The sequence below is a fragment of the Etheostoma spectabile genome, chromosome 2 (assembly GCF_008692095.1).
Source record: "Etheostoma spectabile isolate EspeVRDwgs_2016 chromosome 2, UIUC_Espe_1.0, whole genome shotgun sequence".
Taxonomy (NCBI): Eukaryota; Metazoa; Chordata; class Actinopteri; order Perciformes; family Percidae; genus Etheostoma; species Etheostoma spectabile.
Window position 1 is genome coordinate 8,075,546 of NC_045734.1, and position 24,752 is coordinate 8,100,297.

Below are 24,752 nucleotides of genomic sequence, written 5' to 3' on the forward strand. Positions count from 1 at the left end.
AAACTTAGCTAGCTTTCTCAGACAGAAGAGACTTTGCTTTTTTTTGTTTGTTTGTAGTATTAGATTCCATAATTAATAAATATATATTTTCTGGATATATAATATGTTGATATTAATATCTCCATCCACTATGCAGTATAAGTGATAAAGTGATAAACTAGGGTTGCAGCTAACAATTCTTTTGCTTATCAGTTATTGTACCTACTACTCAAATTGTTTGGTCTATGAAACATCAGAAATAGTTTTAAATGTTGACTGAATGTTTTTGCTCTAAAAGAAAGTGTTTCCTCTCTCTGAATGTGTGTCTACATCTACAAACTAGTGCTGAAATGATTAGTTGATTAAGAGTTTGTTAATCAATAGAACATTTAACAATGTTGATAATAGATTGAGTTGAGATTAATCAAGTCATTTATAAAGTAAACATGTCAAATAGTCACACTGTAAATTGAATACCTGTTGGATAAAACAAGCAATTTGAAGATGCAATTTTGTGCTTAAGGAAATTGAGAATTTGTTTTTGTATCTTTTCACGTTTCATTGACCGATTTATTTATCAGTTATTACTATTATTTTTTTAATTAAATAAGAACATATTTGTTAGTCACAGCCTGGGAACAAACTGACTAATCTGTTCTGGTAAATAGCTTCACATGAGAATGTCCACATTTGTGTGATAACAGAAACGATCAGTGTTCTTAACCTCTAGAGGGCATTAGAGCCTTTTCTGACTTTTTCAACGCTAAACGGATAACCCTGTTTTTCTTTCTCTTCTTGTGACTTTGTTCTGTGAACATTTCTTCCATGTGTATTTTGTGTCTGTGTGTGTGTTTTAGTGGCTCCCGCCTGCTCCAGCCAGCCCAGGTGTGTGATGTGCTGAAAGGCTTCATTATGGTGCTGTGTTACTCTATGATGAGCTATGTGGATTACTCCATGATGTACCACCTCATCAGAGGACAGTCTGTCATCAAACTGTACATCATATACAACATGTTAGAGGTACACCCAGATTATGCTGCACAAAACAATTGTTGATAACTCTGATTCAATGGCTCACTGATCTGTACAGTGAGGCACCATCTCAATCGTTCTCATTGCGTCCTTCCCCTGTTGTGTTGCCAGGTGGCGGACCGCCTGTTCTCATCATTTGGCCAGGACATCCTGGATGCTCTGTACTGGACAGCCACAGAACCCAAGGAGAAGAAGAGAGCGCACATAGGCGTGATTCCTCACTTCCTCATGGCTGTGCTCTACGTCTGTATCCTCACTGAGAAGGACCTGTAATTGTTGACAGTCTGTGAAAATTATAACTACACATGCATTTTTCTGACAGATAGCTGACCTTGTTAACTAATCTTTTACCGTTAACTGACAAGTAGGCTACTGAGTCCTAGTTCACTCGTCCAGGAGGCTCGGACATATGTTCTGCAGCGAAAATAGCTCTAATCTGTGTATGGTGGGAAGCTGTGACTGTTTCTTTTGTCTATTCTTTAAGCAAAAGGCCAAAAGTTGCTAGAGTTTTTACTGGTTTTATGTCATCTGTGAGGGTAAACTATCTTTTTTTTTTTTTTAGACTAATTTGCGTACAACAGTAGCGATTTAAAGATGTCATGTTTGGCTTTGACAGGCATTTTATTGATAAAACAATTAGTTAATTAACGGAATATAATACGCCAATTTATCAATAATGAAATAATCATTTGTTGCAACCTCACATAGCTTTACTTCAGACTAGTAGAATGCCAGGGAGCTCCATTTTAGTGGACTTACATTAGAATGAACACAGAGCATGATACTCTTTACTGTAGTCCTCAGTGTATTCTTTTCCTCAGCATGTGTGTATCTAGTTCTCCATGCCATCCTCATCATGGTTCAGGCCACCACTCTCAACGTAGCCTTCAACTCCCACAACAAGTCCTTGCTCACCATCATGATGTCAAACAACGTGAGTATGATGCACACAGACCCATGTAACTCAACTAAAGTGCGTGCAGAATAAGTTCAGCCTTAATATGTACATTTCTTTTTTTGCAGTTTGTGGAGATCAAGGGAAGTGTGTTCAAGAAGTTTGAGAAGAACAACCTTTTCCAGATGTCAAACAGTGGTAAGTGGTCAACGATACCTAAAACAATCAAAATAAGTGGACTGTGGATATTTTGTAACTCCGCCTTTTGAACTTGGTGATTTGGTACAAGGTAAATTTGTGGAATTGAGCTCAGCTGCAGTGAGTACAAAGTAGGTTAATCCTGGATTGATTTGTTTGTTTCCCACAGACATAAAAGAGAGGTTCACCAACTACATCCTCCTGCTCATCGTCTGTCTGAGAAACATGGAGCAGTTCTCATGGAACCCTGGTAACTAATGCAGCGAAGCACAGAAAATATAACATTTCTAATATCTTAAGGGCTGAATTATGTATATGACTTTGACTTAGTTACATCACACTGCTCAGGTACATCATAGGGTCCTCTATTTGTGTTTTAACACGGTCACTGACTTTTATAACTAATATTATATTGAATAGTGACACTAATCATTTTGTAATGTTTGTCTTCAGACCACTTGTGGGTGCTGTTTCCTGATGTAGTCATGGTGATTGCCTCAGAGGTTGCCGTGGATGTTGTGAAGCACGCCTTCATCACCAAATTCAATGACATCAGTGCTGATGTGAGTCCCATCTTGCATAAAGTACTTCCACAGTTCAACCATTAGGTTTTGGTTAAGTGTGACTGCCAAAGGAGCAAAGTTGTTTTAAAGACAGTCCAAAAATATACATTTAAATTTGGCAAAATGATCTTATTCTAGGTCCATTTACTAGCTTTTTCTAGTGTTTTAAATCGTGTTTTTAACATCTTCCAGTCCTCATAGACGGATCCATTTTGTATTTACAGGCATTTAGCACAGTCACTACATATGTTAGCCAGGCATACTGTACATGTATTGCTTTTTACAGTTGGGATGTTCATTATTTCTATCAGTTTGCATGTTAATTGTAGTATAGTTTTAGGACAATAGGTCCTAATAATCCTCTGCAGGATGTAAACAGGAAGTACAATGTTACCATGGATTCAGTTAGTCAGCGGTGGGTTAACTTGAGCCCTGTTTACTTTACCCCATGTTTGTTTACATTTTGGCTAATTTGCACCATTAAAAGTATGCTGCAGCTATTAGCTATTAGCAGTTCCTATTTGGATTGATGTTTACACTTTGGCTGACTAATGCTGTGTTACTGTCATTTTCCAGGTATACGGGGAATACAGAGCCAGCCTTGCCTTTGACCTTGTCAGCAGTCGACAGAAAAATGTGAGTGAAATGAGTTCAAATGTCTCACATTTCTCAAACTTGAGGTCAGGATCCCATGTTGGGTCTCTTGTTATGGACACAAGGACACAGTAAAGGGGTGTATTTATTCTTGTCTTATACACTATACACTTTAGTCATAACAATGTGTTTTTTTATACTGTATACGTCATTCTTAAATAACCCAACTCTGGTGCTCCACTGTGCTACTAAAATACATAATATATCATATATATTAAATTGACTTGAGAACAAACATAGTGCTAATTGCTCAGGTCAAATTAAGTCGGGTCATAAAAGTTTGAGAAAGTTTGAAGTACGGGTGAGCGTTATGGCTAAAATCTATTCATTTGTGATTGCTTGTCTGGTGTTTGGTCCTGCTGGCTGTAAATCTAATTGCCCGTCTGGGATAATAAAGTTTCCTTTAACCTATATTGTAAAATAAGTATATGTCATTGTAAAACCGGTTTCATTGTGGCAGGCAGCTCAATGCACTGCAATCTAAGAAAATGTGGACAAAACAACTGTGCTTGTTCATTTCCTTCTATTTTTTTTGTGATTTGTAAGTTGCACTACATTAAGCTCTCTCTGACAACATAGTTTATAGATAAACTAACCAGACAAAAAATGTCTGTATTGGTCTGATCCAGTAAATCAAATATAAAAAAAAAGTACTAGCCTCTAATCTTTCCTGATTTGACAAGTAATAATTATAAGTGTTGTTATGGAATGACTAATGCATTGGTTGGGTAGGAAAAAATATGTTTATTGTTGTTAATGCATTGTAAAATATGTCTCCAGGCTTACACAGACTACAGTGACTCAGTATCCAGAAGAATGGGCTTCATCCCCCTTCCTTTAGCTCTGCTGGTCAGTCATTGTTTATAGAAATATCCACTCATATTGTGTATTTTGACTGTATAAACACTTATACACAGTATATACACAGTTTGAATATGTGTGTGCGTTTCGTTTTTCAGTTGATCAGAGTCGTAATGAGCTCGGTGAAGATCCAGGGTTCGCTCTCCTTTATGTGTGTGCTGCTGTTTTACCTGGGGTAAATGTCAATTGTTTTTTCCCGAGTTTTAAACACACCTTTGCAGTACTAGTGTTTCTTAATGTGTGTGCTTAGTTGTTAATACACGTGTGTGTGTGTGTGTGTGTGTCTGTGTGTGTGTCTGTCTGTGTGTCTGTCTGTGTGTGTGAGCAGGATGATCACTCTGAAGGTGCTCAACAGTATCGTTCTGCTTGGGACCTCCTGTGTGTTCGTCAAGCAGGCCAACATGGAAGAGAAGCTCTCAGACCCTCCTCCCTCTGTTGTCTCCAGCCGTGCAAACTCTAGAGCTCACCGCACCAAATACGTTCACACTTCTCCACAGCAAGGTAATAATAATCAGTTTGTCTACCTCTCTATTCCTAAATGGTTAAATACAGCATTTGTTAAATCCTATCTTTGTTAGTTACTGTTGCTATGCCTGTTAAACTTTCTATTCTCGCATGTTACATACTGTATGCAGTTTACAATGATGACAGCGACAGATTTACCACTTGAAATTCAAAACATTGGATCTTTGATCGTTGATTGGTCGATTTATTTATTTATTTATTTATTTATTTATTTTTTTCCTCCGCTGTAGTTGGCAAGCTGATTAAACTATAGCACCATATGTTTGTTAACAAAAACATTGTCTCTGAAGGACTTTAATGTTTCCAGCTGAATCATTTCAAATCAAGAAACCTGTGATGGTGGTCTTATGGCTGTTTTATGGTTCTGCGGAGGCTCCACACAGAGCTTTTGCCGTAGCCTATGCAAGTGGTCTGAAATTTATACTTATAAATCTGTAGCAGGAAAAGTTAACCTTCTACTTGATTTCATGTTTATGGAGTGAGAGAGAGAGAGAGAACCAGGAAATGAGTTGGGTGAAATGTAACACTACAAAGCCACAGTCAAGCAACGTGTGTTGCCACAATGTATAGTTACATTTTTCAAGAGGTGCACGTCAGGCTACTGCGTAGGGTCCGGCATAGGTTTCGGCATAAAATCTCGGATAATGTTGGCTTCATGTTGCTGGACTCTGAATCATCCAAAATGTAACAGGACCGAGCTGTTAACGTTGCCCTACTCTAACATCCACAATCTGACTTTTGTACAAAAAATACTACACAGTGGATGTTCTAGTTGTGAATGACATTACACTAATTTAGCTAGTTAATGATGTGCCTCTTGGCCTTAGAAGTGATGGTTACCAGCCTTTAAACTATTTGAGGGCTAACTACCCCTCTTACTAAAGCCCCATGCACACGGTAAAGAGAATTTCAAAGCTTTCCAGTCCTGCCGTGCCTAGTTACAGTTGCTAAGCTATGATTGTACAATTGCTTACTGTACCATAAACTCTGCCACTCGCTTTCTTATAGAACCCACAAATGACAAAGGAGGAATATCACTGGCAGCAGACAATCCTCCGCCCCCCAACTTGGCAGAGACCTCTGACCCAATCCTCCCCAAGAGCGACTCGGACACATTCCTGACCACGCCCGACGAGGAAGACGATGACAAAATCATTAACGCCAACACCGGACTGGAAGGGGACAGACTTGAACACAGAACGCCCAAGAAAGATTTGTTGGAAATAGACCGTTTCACCATCTGTGGCAACAGAATAGACTGAATGTCGCACGAAACAACAAGGCAGTTTGTCCTGCTTGCTGAAACAGCAAGTTTCAGGGATCAGACGCGGGTCATGGAGCATGCTCAGACTCGACATATTTTTGTGCACCTGACCCCAGGAGTATTTATTTATTTATTACTGACAAAACCAGCAAAGGCATAACGCTGTTACTTCAAGCATCAGAGGCCGCTTCAGATGTTTCCATCTAGTCCAGTCGACGCCTCGTGAACCAGGTCGACTTTGAGGATGCCATGGCAACCCGCACACATGCTTGCGGATGATGATGATGATGATGGGTCAAAACTGGCATGCAGAGCTGGAGCAAAGCCCGAAGAGAGAAACAAATCTGCACGTGTGAAATAGTACAACGTGGGTCGCTGTTTGATCACAGGAACATGACAGCTGGACTGTGCGAGTACTTGTTCAAAAGCACAATTATATGTACAGCGCAGAGTTGTTTTTAAAAGAACAAAACTTTTTTTAAACAATTTGATTTTCAGTTGAATATTTGAAATGAAGTTTTTATTAAGAATATTAAGATTTTTTTTTTTTTTTTTTCTAAAATTGACCTGCAGGATTAAGACTCACATAAACACATTGTTGAAATCTTAAAATTGCTCTGCAGACACACACTCACCAACACACATTTTAAAAAGACTTTGTTTAAAGTGAGCTACTGTGGTGAGCCCAGATGTCCATAGCTGTCAGACATGGCAGCAGTAAGTACAATCATACGTGCAGTGACTTTGGTCACAGAGGTGACTTTTTTTAGGCACGGATACAAATTTGGAAGTTTTAGCATCATGCGATTTGTATTGATACAGTTACTTTGCAGCACTGAGATAAGATGGTGCCTGTTGGCAAAGACAGAAGTATTTATTTTGAAGTGGACTCAAAGTCCGACAAGTTTGGAAGATATTTCATTTTTAAGTTTTATTTTTTTTTACCAGTATGCTTCATTTGTACACCCATCATTCAAGCATGTAGCCTACAGATAATCACGTCCTGGTGGAACACCACTGTGTTCTTGGTCTTGTTTCAAATTCATGGTGTGTGACACTGGCACACCACCATCAAGTTAACATTCTTTACCATTATCTTGACAGTGATGAAAATTATTCAGATGACATGTATGCAGGTGAAATATTTGAGGATACCAGAAGGCTGATGAGGGTGAATCCCCGGTCAATAACCAGAATCAAGAAGGATCATATCAGCAGCACTGTGTGAACCCAGCATTTTCTCATTTGCCAGAGAGCTGTTGTCTGACACAGGCTGCTGGCATTGTTTGCTGTGGTCATCGGCTGCTGGCTTTGGTTAATGGAAGTAAACTCTTTCCAAATGCTTGTAATGTGTACCCAACAGTCTTTAGATGCTATAAAAGCTGCAAAAGTTTGACAAATTAAGTGGATCATGATGAACTTCATCAGAAGTTGCATGTCTTGGGCAACCTAGCCCCAAGTTTTGCCTCTCATGTCAATACCCTCCATTTCATTAGATCAGTGCCGCAGTGCTCACAAACACATTCTGTTTAAAAAAATAAATAAAATCTTTATATAGATTTTTGGAAAACCCAGGTCTTCTAGCAATCCTTATTGATCTTCTGAAAATATTTGCAAATTCATCAAAGACTCTTCTAACAATCAGAAGGGAAATATAAAATTTGTCTATATCATTTACTGTGATTGTATCTTATTTACATGTATTATTTGTGTTTTTAATTGTTTTAATCATAAAAAAAGGGATTAGGAAGATCATAAATTAATAGGCTAAGAATTATAGTTGGAACTTTAAAAACAGATTAAATAGATGGCACACAATACCACGTTCACTTGTAATAGTATTAAAGATGTTTCGGTTAACTGACCATCTTTTTTTTCTTTTCTTCAAAGATTGCCTGAAATTCATTGTTCAGAAAAAAAAGATTAAATGTAATACATGAGAGGCACAAACTAGGGCTAAAGGGATAGTTTGGATATTATATAAATGAAATGAGGATGTATGAGGTAGGCTTATCCATAGTCAGTGTATCTGCACTCAGCACGTCCCCAGTTATGAGAAGCAGACAGGAGTAATGACAAGGAAGCTTATGGGGCCAGCAGCAAAACATGTATTTTAGCCACCTAAAGAAAAGGCCCATCTAAAAAAAACAATATCTGTTTAGTTGTACACTATATTTTCACCGTTTTACTTTACTATAAAACAACCCTTTCCACGGAAGTCTCCCTCTGCAAAAGTACACCTGTATACTCTGGCTCATAAAGTTACTTAGTTTCTCAAAACTGGGGGCGTGCTAGTCTACATACACGACATTCCACTTCCGCGATTGCTTCAGTATCGCCAGAAATTCCGCTGAATGCCCCTCATTTAGGCCAGATATCCATTACCTTGGGCTTTCTTTGTGTTGGCATTTTAAACTCCGGCTGATTTCTGAGGACTATGGTTAACTGCTCCTCAGATCTCTGCAGGGTAAATGCAGACCACTAGATAGACTATCTGACCAATCTGAGTTTTCTGTTTCAAGACAAAAAAAAACCTTTGAACGTACACGTTTCACCAAAACAAGTTACTTCAGGGGCCTTTGTGCCGTACGGCGCATAGCACCGCCTAAGATGCTTGGGATTGGTTTAAAAAAATGCCTGTGAACCAGAGCACTTTTTTCTCCCATCCCGCAATGCTGTGTGGACTCGTCAGACCCTCCTCCACAGCGCTGTGTAGGAAGGTCTGGAAACGCGAGACTAGGGGCATGCCGAACCTCCATATACACTTACTATGGATAAGTAGCCTACCTCATACAACCCCACTTTAAAATATCCAAACTATCCCTTTAAATCCAACCTTACTATTGGAGGACAGTAAATAAAATAAGAAATTGCAGTCCTGTGAACAAAGGATGAAGAGTGTGGATCATGACAGAGCAATGTGTGTTTGTGTGTGTCTTTGTGAGACAGAAAGAGATCATTTGCAGTGCGTGGATGGATCTCACTACCTAAAGACGTATACATCGGACATTTCATTGTTTATATTTTCATGTACAACCCATCTACAGTATGTAATGCATCTCCCATGTGGTAGGAGAATTAAACAAGATTTTGTTTTGTAACCCTTTCTTGTGTGTGTGTGTGTGTGTGTGTGTGAGAGAGAGAGAGAAAGAGAAAGAGAGAACAGTGGCATGTGTTTCAGGAGTCACTGCAGGCTCTATTCACAGGGCAAACACTGCAGTCCACTGTTCCCCCTGAATGGCCATTTGGAGGGGGTCTGTCATCACAGTCATTCACACACAGGGACTTTTATTTCAAGGTTCCAACTCTGATAAATGATTTGCCTCTGGATACATTACTTGTATTTTCTTGATTACGTCAGCACACTTCACATCACATGTGGCCTACATGTAACCAGTGTAGTGTCATATATGTAAGTGACTGTGAGCCATGCAAGGAGATGACAGAGGATGAAGGAGAGTGCTGATATATCAAAGACCTAACCAGGCTATGAACCCTGGGTTTTCCCTTTTTTGAACTCAAACCCTGTGTGCTTGCCAAAACTTTACAAGCCTTACCCGTCTAGCTATTTAACGTCAGAGCTGAAGGTCAGCTGCTCAGTGACCACAGTAGACCTGCCTTACATTCATTCAGAGACCTGCTGAGATTTAGCCTGGTTGACACCAGACCTTTCTCAGTTGTAGGCCTAACTGAGCAAATCTCAAATTTGCCGGAGGTTTGTCAGTTTTTTTTCCAGGTTATCTGAGATTATCTTCTAGTTCAATTCTCTCATTAACAGACACCATATTGCTATCTGACCTCTATCTGAGATTATCTTCTAGTTCAGTTCTCTCATTAACTAACACCATATTGCTATCTGACCTCTACTGCTGTATAGGTGACTACAGGTGTAAAATTACAAACACACTTCAATTCTTAGCTGCATAAACATTACAGGCAGACCAGCAGGCAGGCACATTTTTTTTTTACAAATGCGCGTGATCATGAGTCAATAGTGACATTGTGAAAAAGTAAAAATGTCATCAACAATATTATTTAGGAGTCATGTATTTATATGAAATTGACGATAGAGGTGTATTGATGTACAGTGACTAAATCTGGTGACTGACCTTTTTCTAAATCACGCATTTAAAACTTTACTGAAGTAAAATATTACCATCAAAATGTACCAAGACAGTACTAATTCTACATTAGTTTTATATTTGTAATTATAATGTCAGAGTATGTCGCTGGGTAATCTGTGAATTACCCCAGAATAGGCCTATATTCTTAATTTGAATCTGGAAACTAATATGTTGGCCTATATTATGTTCTGACATGTAGTGGACTGAAAGTATAAATTAGCAGGAAAATGAAAAAAACACTCAAGTAAACGACAAGCACTAGCCACATGGATTCAGTAAATGTAGCCTACTTATGCTTTCCACCATTGTAGCTAGCAGATGACAGGTGACGGAACCAGCGGTGTCGCGCGCACGCCACAGAAGCACCAGGCAGCTGAGTTTTCAGCGAGCACGAGCGTTCTTGAGCTTTACGTGCACGCGGGATTAGGCTACTCGCAGCCGGCCGGTGAGAATGAGGACACCGAGATAACGAGCTCATCCTCGGCTATTGGTCCTCTTGAGTCGTCGAAGGTCTCCGGGAAAATGTCTGGAATGCGTCCGTACCGAGAAACCAGGAGCTAACGGCTACTCGAACCTCGACCGCTGGATGCTAAGTTTAAAAGTTTTCTTTCGGACGTTTTTTTTGTGAGCTGCAGGGACAAACCACCAAGACGAACAGGTGTCCTCTCAAGTCACCAGCCCGTCTCCCCTCTCCATCCCCCGCTAGACTGTAATACAACCGGGGCTTGGAGTTTGAACTTTTCTTTTTTGTACAAAACTGGACTTTTCTGAGCCATGTTGTGGACAAGTTGGCTCGTCCTGCTGCTCTGCTGGGGGACCACAAGCGGCGAGCAGCAGGCGGATGGGAGTGACGGGACCCCGGCTAGGGCCCGGGCGGACATCCACAGACAGCGGTCCCCTCCACCGGTGGAGCCGTTGGATTTTGGGTTTGTACCGGCAGCAGTTTATGATACCCACGCTTACTACGAGCCTGGGCCCATAGGGATCCTCTTCCACATGGTCCACGCGTTTCTCTACGTTATTCAACCAAACCCCTTTCCCAAAGGTGAGATTATCTTTCACTCCTCCTTATCCCCATCCATGCCTTTCTTTCTTCATCTTCACACTCTTGTTTCTTATTCCTTTCACATGAGGACAGCTGTCAGGGCTTTCATTTTTCTTCTGGATAGCCTACATGTAATTGTGGATAAACACAAAGCTCAAACTACTACTTAATAATTCAATGCCTTTTCCACCAAATTCTGTGACTCATCATTTATTGACCTTTATTGTCACTGTAAATGTTTTTTATTGGACACAAACTTTGTGGATGGCCGTCAAACAGAATGTGTGACCTGAAATCATTTAGATTATTATACTTAAGATAGTGGTAAGATTAAATAAAATAAGACAAAAGGTTTTTTTTGCCACAGATGCTCAGTATACACAGGATAGGAAATGTAGGCTATAGGCTACATACAGTAAATTGGAGTAAATTAAAAAATACATGTTTACGTAGTATACATAGGACAAAAAGATGTTTCAGCGTATAAATGAAAATGCATGTTATAAATTACAAATTGATCAAAAAACACGTTAGGTGTATCTATGTTACAATATGACCATGTTACAGTATAATGGCATCTGTCCAGTGTTTTACAAATATTACAAATTAAACATAGTAGTATAAAGTCTGAATGGGCATAAAACATGTTTGATATGTATGTAGGGGTCTGTCACACCTCAAATAGGGGATGCAATTAAACAAACATATACAAATTACTGTCACAACATTTTTTTTCCAGACTTGTTCCTCTAATTTCTAGCTTTTTTGTAAAATACTGGATATTTACACATCTTTAGGTCTCAAAAATCCTTTAAATGCTTTTTGAGCTCATAACTCAATGTTACAAGATTAATGGGATCAATAGCTGTCGTAGCTTATTAGTAATCCTCTTGGGGGCTTGTGCTAAAAATTATTGAGGTTAAAAGGTGATCAGGTCTGTCACTTGATCAATACATACATAGTGAATGCTGCTCTTTTGGCTGCCTGGTGTATTAAAATCTGTCTGTACAATCCAGTGACGGATATATAGAGCTACAACCAGGGTACAAAATTAGCACCATCCACCATCCAAATGCTGGTAAAATATGCAAGTGGCTGGTATTTGCTTCACTCACCAGCCAAAAAAACAAAACAATTGTAATCTATTGCATGGCTGGCAAAATTTGAACATTAGCCATTTGGCTGGTGGACGAAAAAGTTAATTTTGCACCCTGTAGGCTACAACCTACTCAAAGCAGTGTATTTGTCTTCTGTATAACTATGAGTGGTCACGTTGGAGCATGACATGCAATAGGATTGAAGGTTTTAAGTTGCTGCCATTTTGGTGTCCAGGGTTAGTGCCGCTGGCTGGGTAATCAATTAGCAGATCAGCGATTAGAAGAGGCTTTCTCAGTCACCTGCATCACTGCATAATACCTTAATCTACTGGACCATATGCTGCTACCGCCAGGGACTTTCCAATATGGATGACTGTCACATGTACACATAGGTAGAGACCACCTGGATGTTATGTCACACACTACCACATCACATATCATATGTATGCAAAATCATGAATGTTGCTCACACACATGAAACACACACACACACACACACACACACACACACACACACACACACAGACACACACACATACCTCCAGGTTCTTAATTACACTGGTTACAGCATTTACACAAGGCAATCAGTTGGGTCGGTTCAGATGACCATAAAGAAACTTCATCACCTAAAAAAACTCAACAAAACGTTCCTTTTTAACCGTTTGTCTGTGAATCCAAAAACTATAAAGGTATTGTTGTGATTATTTGTGCATGTTACTCAAACAGCTTAAAGATGAAATAAGATAAAACAGTTTCAAACAAAGCCTGATAGTGACAGAATTATGTATGTGCAGTCTTTGGCAAAAATAAGAGACTGAATTAGTATACTATGAATAAAGTATTTGGTTGAGTTATACCTCCTAATTTAACATTTCTCATTATGTAAATCAAAATAATTTTTTACAACTATAAACGCATTACAAAGTACCCCAAACTGTACAAAGGGTCACATTGTTTTCTTTCTCTTTACTGTATACGGAGTATACCTATATATACTTTTATGAGTATTGCATGTAGTAGTGCACTGTTGCCTGTAGAGCAGTACTGGTTGTAATAGTTATTAACTCACTGATGTTACTTGGTGTGTTGTGTAGTCTTTTAGAAAAATATTTATATTTGTCTTTCTAGGATTTGTTAACATTTTAAATGTTAAATACTGTCTGTATGAATTATAGACAATAGTCATTTAGGTTTGGTCCACATAGTTTTACATCCTGTGAAGGTAAGTTTGAAAAAATACAACCATAGAATTATCCAAAGTCCTGTAGCATTAGATAAACAGCATAGCATTAACCTCCATGGGAAACAGGTTTTGGACATATTGTAGGTAAGAACTGAAGGTAATGTAATACACTGCTACGACTGTTCTAAAATGTTGTTCTGGCTAATATAGTAAGGTCTTTACTCATATAAACACAATTTAATATAACCACACCTGCATCATTTTCTCCCTGACTTCCCTAAATCTTGCTAAACAATACTAGTTAGCATATGTAGCAGGCAAACGTACTACAGTAACCCTCCTGTTCTCCTTGGGTCAAATTTGACCCCTTATTAAAGTTTCCATATCAGAAATGTGGGTTTGCATCAACCAAATTGCCCCAACATAACATGGAAGGTTTCATTCAACGCTATCCACAGGTAAAATGAATGACTACTTTCATTGAATTTGGGGTCTTTTATTCAGTTTTATAGGATTTTATAGAAATGTTTAAATGGTTTCAAAACTGAGTATCCTGAGTAAACTTTCGCAAAAATCTGTCTGTGATGCACTCAACATCCTCTGATCTTAACTTTTCAAAATAAATCATAAGTTCTGCTTTTTATCAACTCAAAAATAATATAATTTCATAGAATTTAGGTTTATTGAGCATGACTTCCAAGAATAAGTGTGAAACTTGTGTGAACAAGTTGCTATTAGTGGTTTATATAATGGTGGTAGTGGGGGGGAAAAGCGTTAAAAAAAGGACACAAACATGGAGAAAAAACATCAAAAGAAAAGTGTATACATTTTGACACGGGAGGACAACAAGTTCATAATTGATGGGGAGACAACACAAGGGTTAAACTTTGCAAAAAAGCTACAAAAGGGCTGACAAGGGTTGTGTCTCTGCAAATGTTTCTCACCTGAAACTGAAGAAAAATCTGTTAATGTGCTATACATCTCAGTTCAGTATACTTCAGTATAATACGTGGATATTTCCTTGGTAGTAACGTATCTTATGTTGATACTAGTGTTGCATTGAATTCTGTCACCCCATCAAATGTTTTCTTGCTGCTGTCCATGGTTGAGGTATGAGCTTGAGTTAGGTTAGAAGTAGCTGTTACAGAGGTGACTGAGTTGGGGTCAGGGCTGAGGTTGACCGGAGGTTAAGATAGAGAAACGCAAATCAGTGTTAGGTATACTGAGGAAGTGTAGTTGATTGATTGGTCTTGTCAAATCAATTGGATTGTCTAAGGTTGAACATTCTCACAACAAGTATGTGGCAAAATCGCCACAAATCCCTGTTATATTAATATTATATAATGTCGTTATCGTTTCGGGTTTCCAGTAGAGCAGCTTGTATCCGAGTGTGAATTACTGCCACAGGGTTCATCACTGGTTCACGACCGGCTCTGGCTTTTCCTTCTCCGCTTATTCGCTCATCCCTCTTTTTCAAATCTGTGTGACGGGTGTTTTTATGATGAAGAAGTGTTTTTGGACTCTTTCACTGTGTGAGGAGGCTGTGTCTTATCCCTCTGATATACACAGGGTAGATTAGAGGATTAGCATCTGCAGGGCTAATGCTAACACTGCACAGCTACCTCTGCTACAGATGGCATTGTCACACACACACACACACACACACACACACACACACACACACACACACACACACACACACACACACACACACGTACAAATGTGCACACATACACATGGATACTGAAAGTGGGTCATAGTCCTGGTGCCTTAATTACTGTGATTGGTTGAAAAACAAGTTGTTTATCAAGAAGCACATATCGTAAATCCTATCGCACTCAAATTAGTTGCATGCTAAGGATATTTAAGACAAAGGTGGAAGTGCTCCCTCCAAAAATTCCAGCGTATGATGTATTGATGCTTACTGGCTGCCCAAACAAACCAGAGACCAGAGGAAGAGCACTGAGCTTATGTGTAACACTTTGTACATCTGCATCTTACATTGCAGCTACCGTTCATCTTCCTTGCACTTAACTATTTGCAAACACAGAGCTTTCAATGTTTTTTTCTTGATAGACTTTGGGTATGGTATCTCAGCTCAGATTGCTAAAGCACACATAAAGCAAGCTTTAAAAAACAAGTGAAGCAACACCTAATAGCTCTAGGCCAGTACATTCTGTACTTTTTTCATTTCTTATTTTATATTTAATCTATAGGAGTAGGTTGTAAGGTGGCAACATCTATGTATATTCAGTGCTCATGAATTTAGTGTATATTAATATAGTAAGTTGTGGTAATAAGTGGATATGATTTAAGAATATGTATACGGTAGTAATATGTTTGCGAGAAAAATATTGTTAGTTATACTTTACTGATTTGAATATCATTTGATTGTTTTGGCTTAACGTCTAGATAGATAGGTAGCTAGATAGATAGACATTTATTGATCTTTTTGGAAATTCAGATAGATCAGACAGACAGACAGACAGACAGACAGACAGACAGACAGACAGACAGACAGACAGGCAACAACACAACCACTAAACCAACAACAACAATACACAAAAGCAACCATCTCTACATCATAAAATATAAAGTGCCATTAGCACCAGTGGGCCATCAATAGTAAGGTGCATCATCATCAGTGACATTTTAATATTCTCTAATCTGTTGTCATGTTGTTATGTTATGTGTGGAACCCAGGAAGAGTGAGGATGTTCTGCATCAGCTAATGGGGATCCTAAATATATCCTAAATCCTGTTGAGCTGGAACAAGAGACACACCGTTTAACTGATCATTGATGGGCAACAATTTTGAAGATCAATTAATTGTTTAAGTCAGTTCTTTTAGCTAAAATAACAAATATTCGCTGCTTCCTGCCTCTCACATATTTGCTGATATTCTTAGACCTATGATGCAGTCGTAAACTATATAAATGTCGGGTTTCACTGTTTTCTGATAACTTAAAAACCAACAATCACTCAATTTCCGGTAATCAAGGAAATGATGGGCAGATTAATCAGTATTGAAAATAATTGTTGCAGTCAGTCTCTTTACACTGTTAACATGAAATAGAATTTCTTGTGGGAAGCCCCTATGAAGTTTCTAGTGCAAACAGGCAAAAATACAACATAATCCTTGTGTTGTTTTAATCCTGCTCCCAGTGGGCTGTGTACCTTTCTTTAGCTCATAGTGTCCTGTATATGCATTTACTGTACTCCTAGCCTTGTAAGTAGAAGTAAGTTCTCTGGTAAGACTGTGTAAAAAAACAGACAATTAGTTAGAAATATTTAATTTAACAAACAGTAAGTGCTACATAACTGCTTTGGCAAATCTGACATGACTTATGCTTATCACCTTTTGAACTGCAGCCCACAACATGACTTCCTATTTACATTGTGGCTTGTAATACAAATTGTAGAAACAGAGAGACCCTGGCTCTTCTACATTTTAGAGCTGCAATCTCATTTTTTCACCCCCTTTGTGTTAAACTTGTTTCAAAACCATTTCAGTCAAGACAATGTCCGTTCATATGCTTGTGGTAACTATTAAGTAGTGGAGACATGTTTCTGGGACATATATTGTTTGTGTATATCTTTTTTAGGCTTTTCTCTCTCTCTTCTTGTCCTATAGGGGATAGTTCAACCAAAACAGGTTGAACCGATTCCTTTTAGATACAATCTCAGATGTGAAAATCACGCTTTGGTTAAACTCCTTACAGATCATACTGTAAACATGTGCAACCTGTTATGAGGGGTCACAAGCAGACATTTCTTCATTTTAAGGGGTGATGCTGACCCAAAGAGGGCAACTGACAGCCCATGGTTGCCACTTTTCTCTAACTCTGCCATGGTCACCTTATTCCCATTCTTCTATTTTTTTAAATCATTGAATGTAATCTGAAATATACATTCTACCGGATGGTTAACTGGAATTCAATGTGCTTCCTCCAAAGAGTTCAAAATGTTAAAGTCAGCTCCACTGTCCAGGGAGCTGAGACTGACCAACATGGTTTGTGAACTACTGCCATCACTTCCACTGAATACTTACTTTGTCTTAAAAGATATAAAAGCTTGAATAATCTCAAATGCAATGTTTTTCTGTAGTTGCGCCATAAAAGATTAGATAGATTATACTTTATTTATCCCACGACGGGGAAATTCTGTCGTTACAGTAGCAGCATAGCAGCAACAGCAAAAAACAAAAAACAAAACAATAACACACAAACAAGTAAGCACGAAAGAAATACAAGGCAAGAAATACAGGCAAGAAATAGACAATGAAAATATGGTAGACTGAGTAAGTAAAATGCCGTCAAACAAAAGGAATTTTAAAGTGCGGTTGCCATGATAAGAGAAACAATATTGCGGTGTAAGCGTTGGGTAATACATTTCTGAAAGTAACTATGAACCTTGTTGGAGGAGGGGGGTGCAGTTAAGCAAATGCAAAATGCCTTCTGTGTTTTGTGTGTGTGGATCTGAGACTGTTAAGACTGGTGTTTACTTTAAATCAGGCCTTTAATATAAAAAGTACAGCTGATTGTCAGGTTGCATAAGGCTTGGGCCCACACCTTCCAGTAATCTCTCAAAGCAGGTCAGCGTAGGGGATTGTGCGAGCCTATATTTACACACTACAGTAAGAGGGTTGTAGGTTTGGTCTTATATATCACAACAGCTAACTAGCAGCAGTGTTTGATGGTTTGCTGTTGACATTTTCAGCCTTAGGGTGTCCTGAATGAACCTGTGTGTTTGTTCTGTTGTGGATCCAATGTTTGCTTCACCTTGTTTAACTTAAGTAACACACTTAACGATCCAACTGGGGTTTCGTTAAAGGCCTTTAATTATAAAAAGATGAAGAGACACACACTTAGAATGTTCATTACCGACAACATTACTGTACAAAGAAAGTTGGTTTATCAAAGGTAGCTCTTCACAACAGTTACTGAAAACATAAAAATACCACAAAACATATGCATGTGTTGGTACAAAATCAGTTCCTCATCCTGACTATTGCAGCAGGAACATTAGTTCAAATTGGGTGATGGTCAATTAATCATTTCTGGTCTAACTCTGATGGTCGTTTAGCCCTCCCTTCCTCCTTTCCTTTACAGTAGCTACCTCTTTTATTGGGTCGCTGAACTAAGCTGTGTAAGCTTAACTGCCCTCATGGCTTATGCTAACTAAGTACCTGAGAAACAACAGGTGGCATCTACATGACTCAGATGTGCTCATATGCTGCATTTGCAGAGTTAAACGAGGGAGATGTCTCCACCTTAAATGACAGTCAGGTTTCCTGCAGGTGAACCCGTTGTAATAAACAGTTCTGAGAAAATTAAGACAGCCACCTCCCAGCAGGAGATGAGGATGGTGTTGAGAGGATTAGCCACATGATCTCAAAAGGCGTCCAAAATCTCAGCTCCTTTTACTCACTAGAAAGGCTTATTCACAGACATTTTTACTTTTTAAACAAAGACTTAAAACCTCACATGATTTAGAGAAAGTTGCTTTGCAGCCAATCATTCAACAAAAGAAAACATAAATGTTTGGTATATCTTTCCCAATATAGGTCCTTTCATAACTTAATAACAATATAAAATAATAAAGTTCCTCCAAGATTTTGAATATATACAGTCTATATATATACAGTGTGTGTGTGTGAATGTTTACCATTTTATTCAAATGTCCTAATCGTAAACCATCATTTTTATATTCATTCACTTTATTTATTTTTATTTCCATCTCTAGAATACAGTCACACAAACAGTGATGTTACATATAAATGCACTGATAATAGCAAGATTATGCTTTTTATATATAGATATATTTGCACAAGGTGGTGATTTAATCTGGGCTCTTTATACATTAAAAAACAACAACTTTACTATTTTTAAAAGAGCCCCCAAAACTTTAGAAATGCCCTGATTTCTTTAGACAATGGGGGCAAAAGTTGCCCCCCCCACATGTATTTGAAATTTCTGGTGTGTGTGTGTTTGTGTGTGTGTTTGTGTTTGTGTGTGTGTTTGTGTTTGTGTGTGTGTGTGTGTGTGTGTGTGTGTGTGTGTGTGTGTGTGTGTGTGTGTGTGTGTGTGTGTGTGTGTGTGTGTGTGTGTGTGTGTGTGTGTGTGTGTGTGTGTGTGTGTGTGTGTGTGTGTGTGTGTGTGTGTGTAAGAATCTGTGTTTACGTGCTGAGTGGGTGAGTCCCAATCCAGGTAGGCTTAGTGTTGGCTGACCTATATAAACACAGACAGCTGGACTGAACTTCAGGCCTCATTGACAAACTACATGGTTTTAATAGCTTCCACAAAAACACACAGCTGTAAGATATATGAGGAAATGCTTTGCAATACTGTCCGTAGGAATTAAAATATGAATCCTCATAATCTGTTATCAGCTCATGAACAGGTGAATGGATTTTTCACTCCAGCGTAGCTTGTCAAATGTTATACAGGAAGTATTTGATTGTCTGTGAAAATTGGCAGATGAGTAACGTACAAACCAGATACTAACTGTAAAACCGTGTTCCAAATTCTGTTGGACTATTTCTGCGATTGAACAACTTGTGTACTTACATCTGTTCTATTTTTTTCAGATATGATTGTTAAAGTCATTCAACAAAACATGGGAGGAATCAAATTAGAAGAATGGAGAAAGGTACGTTTGAATTACGTGATCATTGATTGTAACTTAAAGTAATTACACCTTCTTTTTTTTAATGCTTTTTTCTATCTTGACACTTGACGTTGCCTTTACATCCTTCTTTAAAAATTGATATTCGGTTGCCTTGTTATCTCTTGGCTGACACACTGACCTTGTTCTGTTTGTCTTTCTTTCCTCTTGCTACGGCGTTGTGTCTGTGTGTGTACACATGTGCCTGTTCTTCTGCATGCGTCTATGTGCACGTGCTATGGGTTCACAGCCAGATAATGTGGTCCTGTTACTACAGGTAGACTCCTCGTAACATTATTTTTACATACATAATACACTCATACTCACACACACACAATGACAATTTGTCTCCTCCTGCAGTGGATCTACTACGAGGTCGGATTCCTCACATGTGCGACCATTGGTATCACGTTAGTGGTCCTCATTCCCATCATAGGGTTGTGTTTCTGTGTGTGTCGATGCTGTGAGAACTGCGGAGGGGAGATGCACCAGAGACAGAGAAAGAACGCCGACTGTCAGAGAGGTTTCTACACCGCCTCGCTAGTTGCCACCTCCATCTTCATCATGTGAGCCTTTGCATCTTCTTTTACAGTCTTTATCATCATGAGACGTTAATCTGTCAACTATGAACCACAACATCCCCGGTTGGTGTCTGGCCAGAGACCTGTGTTGCATCTCTATCTCATTTTCCTGCCATCACTGTATTAAATGTAAATAACACTTAAATTAACTGAAAAGTCACTACAACAAGCTTCATGAACAGAAACAGAAATTTCTAATTACTCCATCCATCCATCCATCTTCATCCGCTTATCCGATATCGGGTCGCGGGGGCAGCTCCAGTAGGGGACCCCAAACTTCCCTTTCCCGAGCCACATCAACTAGCTCCACTGGGGGATCCCGAGGCTTCCCAGCCAGGTTGGAGATATATCTCTCCACTAGTCCTGGGTCTTCCCCGAGGTCTCCTCCCATTTGGACGTGCCTGGAATACCTCCCTAGGGAGGCTCCCAGGAGGCATCCTTACCAGATGCCCAACCACCTCACTGGCTCTTTCAACGCAAGGAGCGCGGCTCTACTCCGAGCTCCTCTCGGATGACTGAGCTTCTCACCATTATATATACAATTTAAAATCACCCATCTCTCAGGGAGACGCCAGCCACCCTCCTGAGGAAACCCATTTCGGCCGCTTGTACCCTTGATTTCTAATTACTTTATTTGTAAAATTATTTTGTAGCGCAACAAATTATGCAAAAGTCAAGGGGTGTGCAAATTTTTTTGTTGCACTTTTTGCATGTTTAGGTTGTGTTTATGTTTCCATTTGGGTTCTTAAAAGAGTGCTCAAAGTGATGCAGCCGAACCAGATATATTGTTGTTTTTATTCCACAAATTCTTCTTCCTTTTCAAAACCTGGTGCCTACATTACCCATGATGCAGCTTGACCGCTAATAGTTTTGAGGTTTTCAGGTGTGTTATGCTAGTAGCAGATAATGTAGCCTTGAGCCGCAGAGATAAAGAGCGGGCGACAGACGTCTGGTAATCTCACCTCTTTCTAAGTTCACCTCAGTTTTTTAAATTTATAAACTTGTCTTCACTTGAGGCAAGTTATTTGATTTCACAGAGCCTATTTGAGCCACAAAAGGCTTTATAAAACTTTTTTTCCCATATGGAGTAGTATTCTACAAGACCTGTAAGCACACCTAGATGTGTAAAATCTTTAGAGTTTCCCTTTTACAACATCTGCTCACACACAGACTGGATCATACCTGCAGTGTAGAAGAAAGATGCACAGTCGGAGAAATACGATCCAAACTGTGGAGGACAGTTAGTTGTTACTGATATCACTTGGCTGCATGTTAGAGGCCTCTCTGTCTGAATAAATGCTTTCACACATACACAAACATGCATGCTTACACACACACACACACACACACACACACACACACACACACACACACACACACACACACACACACACTCTCGTATATGAGTACATAAAGCACTTTGTGGCCATATGGAGATGTAGCAATATTATCTGATCAGGTGTTGTTGTTATGATTCTTTAATAATCTCTCACACAGAAGATTCTTTCTTTTTCTCTTTCAATTGACATTCAGTCAAATCTTTGCTTTCTGCTGAAATTAAATGCCTTAAAAAGGTATACAAATAATATGCAACTATTTGGGTGTAAGTTCAGGAATAACACAAAATACCACTGCAATAATTAACAAATACACAGCTGAATGATTGCGTATCAGCTCAGCTCCTTGGCAGACTTCATCACTGTCCAATGTTTTTTTCACAGCATTTTCCATCCATCCTGCTTTCTTACTTTACTATAGTAAGTTTAACAACACTAAATATACATCATTTCTTGGACAAACTTGATTAAAGTCATTATCCATCATCACTAGTTTTCCTTGTTAAATTTTTAGCAATCACCAGGTAAATGCCTTACAAAACAATTTAAAAGGGTGACGAAGCAAGAAAACATTGTGCTCTAACATTTTGCACATTCATTGACTGTACATCATATAGATCTTTCCCAAAAAAAAAATCTCAACTGGCAACCGTTCTGACAGCGTTTTTGTTTTTCAGAAAGTCTTGTTGACACGTGTGTTGGATCAAAAACCTTGACTGTAAAGAAACCTGAGTTATATACATTAAGAGAGATATGTAGCTGAGACAGGAGACTTTGCAGGCCAGTCACATGTCTCTGTGATATCTTAGTGAGGGACTTTTGAAGCTCATGCTGCAAAAATGCATCTTAATGTAGCCATGCTGCCCTCTGCTGGTGATTACTGCTGCTTTCTTTACTTTACTTTACTTTACTTACGTGTGTGTGTGTGTGTGTGTGTGTGTGTGTGTGTGTGTTTCAGTCTGGGTGTACTCATTGCCTATGCTGCAAACCATAATGTCACCACCCAGATTAAGAGCACTCGGCGGCTCATCAACACCAATCTGAGAGACCTGAAGACATTTGCCAACAACACACCTGCGGTATGACCTCAAACACACACATATGCCATTCAAAAGACAAAAAAAAAGTTTGTGAATTTACATGTGTGTTTTCTGTTGCAGCAAGTTGAATACCTGACAGCCCAGTACACCACAGCAAAGAACAAAGTCCTGTCAGACCTTGACAGTAAGTTGACCACAGACTGTTCACATAAAGTATTTGTTAATGTCTCTCACGTTGTTTGCCTGTAGCTCATTGTGTTTACCTACAGTAATATATAACTGGTGTTGTCATAAAACCGTCTGATCTGGCTGTGTTTCCCGACAGACATTGGACCACTGCTGGGTGGGAGGATCCACAGTCAGCTGGAGAAAGAGGTGGTTCCCTCGCTGGACACTGCACTGCGTATGGCAGGAGGTAACACACCCACTCTGTATCAGCCTTTAATACGACCTGCTGTTCAGTTCAAACTGTTGAGACGTGGTACATGCATCACAATGCAGTGCTGATTAAACAGTGTCTCCTCTTTCTGTCTGTCACCATATAGGATGGGTGATAAGCCTCATCAGCCATTAACCCTTTTTTTTCTTATTTAAATTGCTGTTTAATGCATGTTTTGTGTCATACATAAGATGCTCACAAAACCTAAAAACTTGTAGCATAAAAACTAAAATTGTTGTTCTGCTGAACTGAAAACACCATTGCATATATCTAATCATTATTTTTTTTTGAATTGTTGCCACACCTATATGGATTTCTTATTACACTCAGTTTTCTCTCTTGTGGTTTTATTACTGCAGAATCTCAGTGTGCCTTTTCAAGGGAATATTCTCACCATTTTTTTAACTTTCCTTTTTCCTCTTTGATTTCCTCACATTTCCTTTTATCTAAAGCAAAAGTTGAGAATGCCATCAAAGGTAATCAGAGCTGATCTGAAGCAGTGTTGTACCCTGTTAAACACCTTCTTATGTGGTTTTCCTTTGTGGATTGGTGATCTGTGGTCGGTGTATTCAGTGTTCTTAATGGGTAGTTTGTGAATTGTGAATGTATATTAATGTACATTGTATAAGGTTTGACAATATAAAACAAGACACTATTGTGGAATATTGTAGTAAAAGTAAAAGAAAATGTTAACTTTTTATTCCATTTTATTCTCCCTTTCTCTCCTGAAGCCATGCGAGAGACCAAAGAGGCCCTAGAGAATGTCAGCTCCTCCTTGGAGGTTCTTCAGGAAGGGACGGCAAAACTTCAGGCCAGTCTATCAGGGGAGCGGGCCTCTCTGTCCAACACATTATCAGACCCTGCTTGCACTAATGGAGCTGTGTCCCAAACATGCAACACCATCCGCTCCACGCTGTCCCAGCTGGGAATCAACGCTGACTTCTCCATGGTACTGAGAAACTAAAGACTGTCTGACACATGAGATGACAATCACAACCTGAAAATAATGGAAACTGGCATTTTAATTGCCAAATTTGAACTAATCTTCCCTTCCTGTCTGTCAGCTGCCAGATCTCAGTCATGCCTTGGCCAATGTCAATACCGTCCTGAAAACAGACCTCAGCAACATTGTACAAAAGGTTAGCTTTTGTCTCCAGCTCATCATCATCCTACTGGTTATGTTGTCATTTTCTTTTCCCCCCCATCATATTCTTACAAAACAAATCCAGGTTCAAAAATGTTCTTTTTAAAATCCTTTTCTAAATCCTC

General features: G+C 39.0%; 2 protein-coding genes across 18 annotated transcripts in view; both read left to right on the forward strand.

Moving 5' to 3' along the window:
* Window positions 1-9,072, forward strand: part of tapt1b (transmembrane anterior posterior transformation 1b) — an 11,782-nt gene extending 2,710 nt beyond the window's left edge. Inside the window, exons 4-14 of the mRNA XM_032531014.1 lie at window positions 837-999; window positions 1,123-1,258; window positions 1,848-1,945; window positions 2,035-2,104; window positions 2,274-2,354; window positions 2,558-2,667; window positions 3,244-3,303; window positions 4,102-4,170; window positions 4,281-4,357; window positions 4,511-4,683; window positions 5,716-9,072. Of these exons, the coding sequence (XP_032386905.1) occupies window positions 837-999; window positions 1,123-1,258; window positions 1,848-1,945; window positions 2,035-2,104; window positions 2,274-2,354; window positions 2,558-2,667; window positions 3,244-3,303; window positions 4,102-4,170; window positions 4,281-4,357; window positions 4,511-4,683; window positions 5,716-5,969 (1,291 nt within the window). The 3' untranslated portion in view covers window positions 5,970-9,072. The remainder of the gene's footprint in view (window positions 1-836; window positions 1,000-1,122; window positions 1,259-1,847; window positions 1,946-2,034; window positions 2,105-2,273; window positions 2,355-2,557; window positions 2,668-3,243; window positions 3,304-4,101; window positions 4,171-4,280; window positions 4,358-4,510; window positions 4,684-5,715) is intronic.
* Window positions 9,073-10,512: 1,440 nt separating this feature from the next.
* Window positions 10,513-24,752, forward strand: part of prom1b (prominin 1 b) — a 28,028-nt gene continuing 13,788 nt past the window's right edge. For 5 of the 17 annotated variants that reach the window (XM_032530994.1, XM_032530879.1, XM_032530982.1 and 2 more), the window contains exons 1-10: window positions 10,514-11,140; window positions 20,010-20,071; window positions 20,337-20,363; window positions 20,447-20,652; window positions 22,963-23,083; window positions 23,165-23,228; window positions 23,370-23,459; window positions 23,936-23,959; window positions 24,215-24,432; window positions 24,548-24,622. In XM_032530994.1, the coding sequence (XP_032386885.1) occupies window positions 10,870-11,140; window positions 20,010-20,071; window positions 20,337-20,363; window positions 20,447-20,652; window positions 22,963-23,083; window positions 23,165-23,228; window positions 23,370-23,459; window positions 23,936-23,959; window positions 24,215-24,432; window positions 24,548-24,622 (1,158 nt within the window). In that variant the 5' untranslated portion in view covers window positions 10,514-10,869. Of the gene's footprint in view, window positions 11,141-20,009; window positions 20,072-20,336; window positions 20,364-20,446; window positions 20,653-22,962; window positions 23,084-23,164; window positions 23,229-23,369; window positions 23,460-23,935; window positions 23,960-24,214; window positions 24,433-24,547; window positions 24,623-24,752 lie in introns of all 17 variants that reach the window. The other 12 variants (XM_032530942.1, XM_032530915.1, XM_032530953.1 and 9 more) reach the window with 8 other exon arrangements.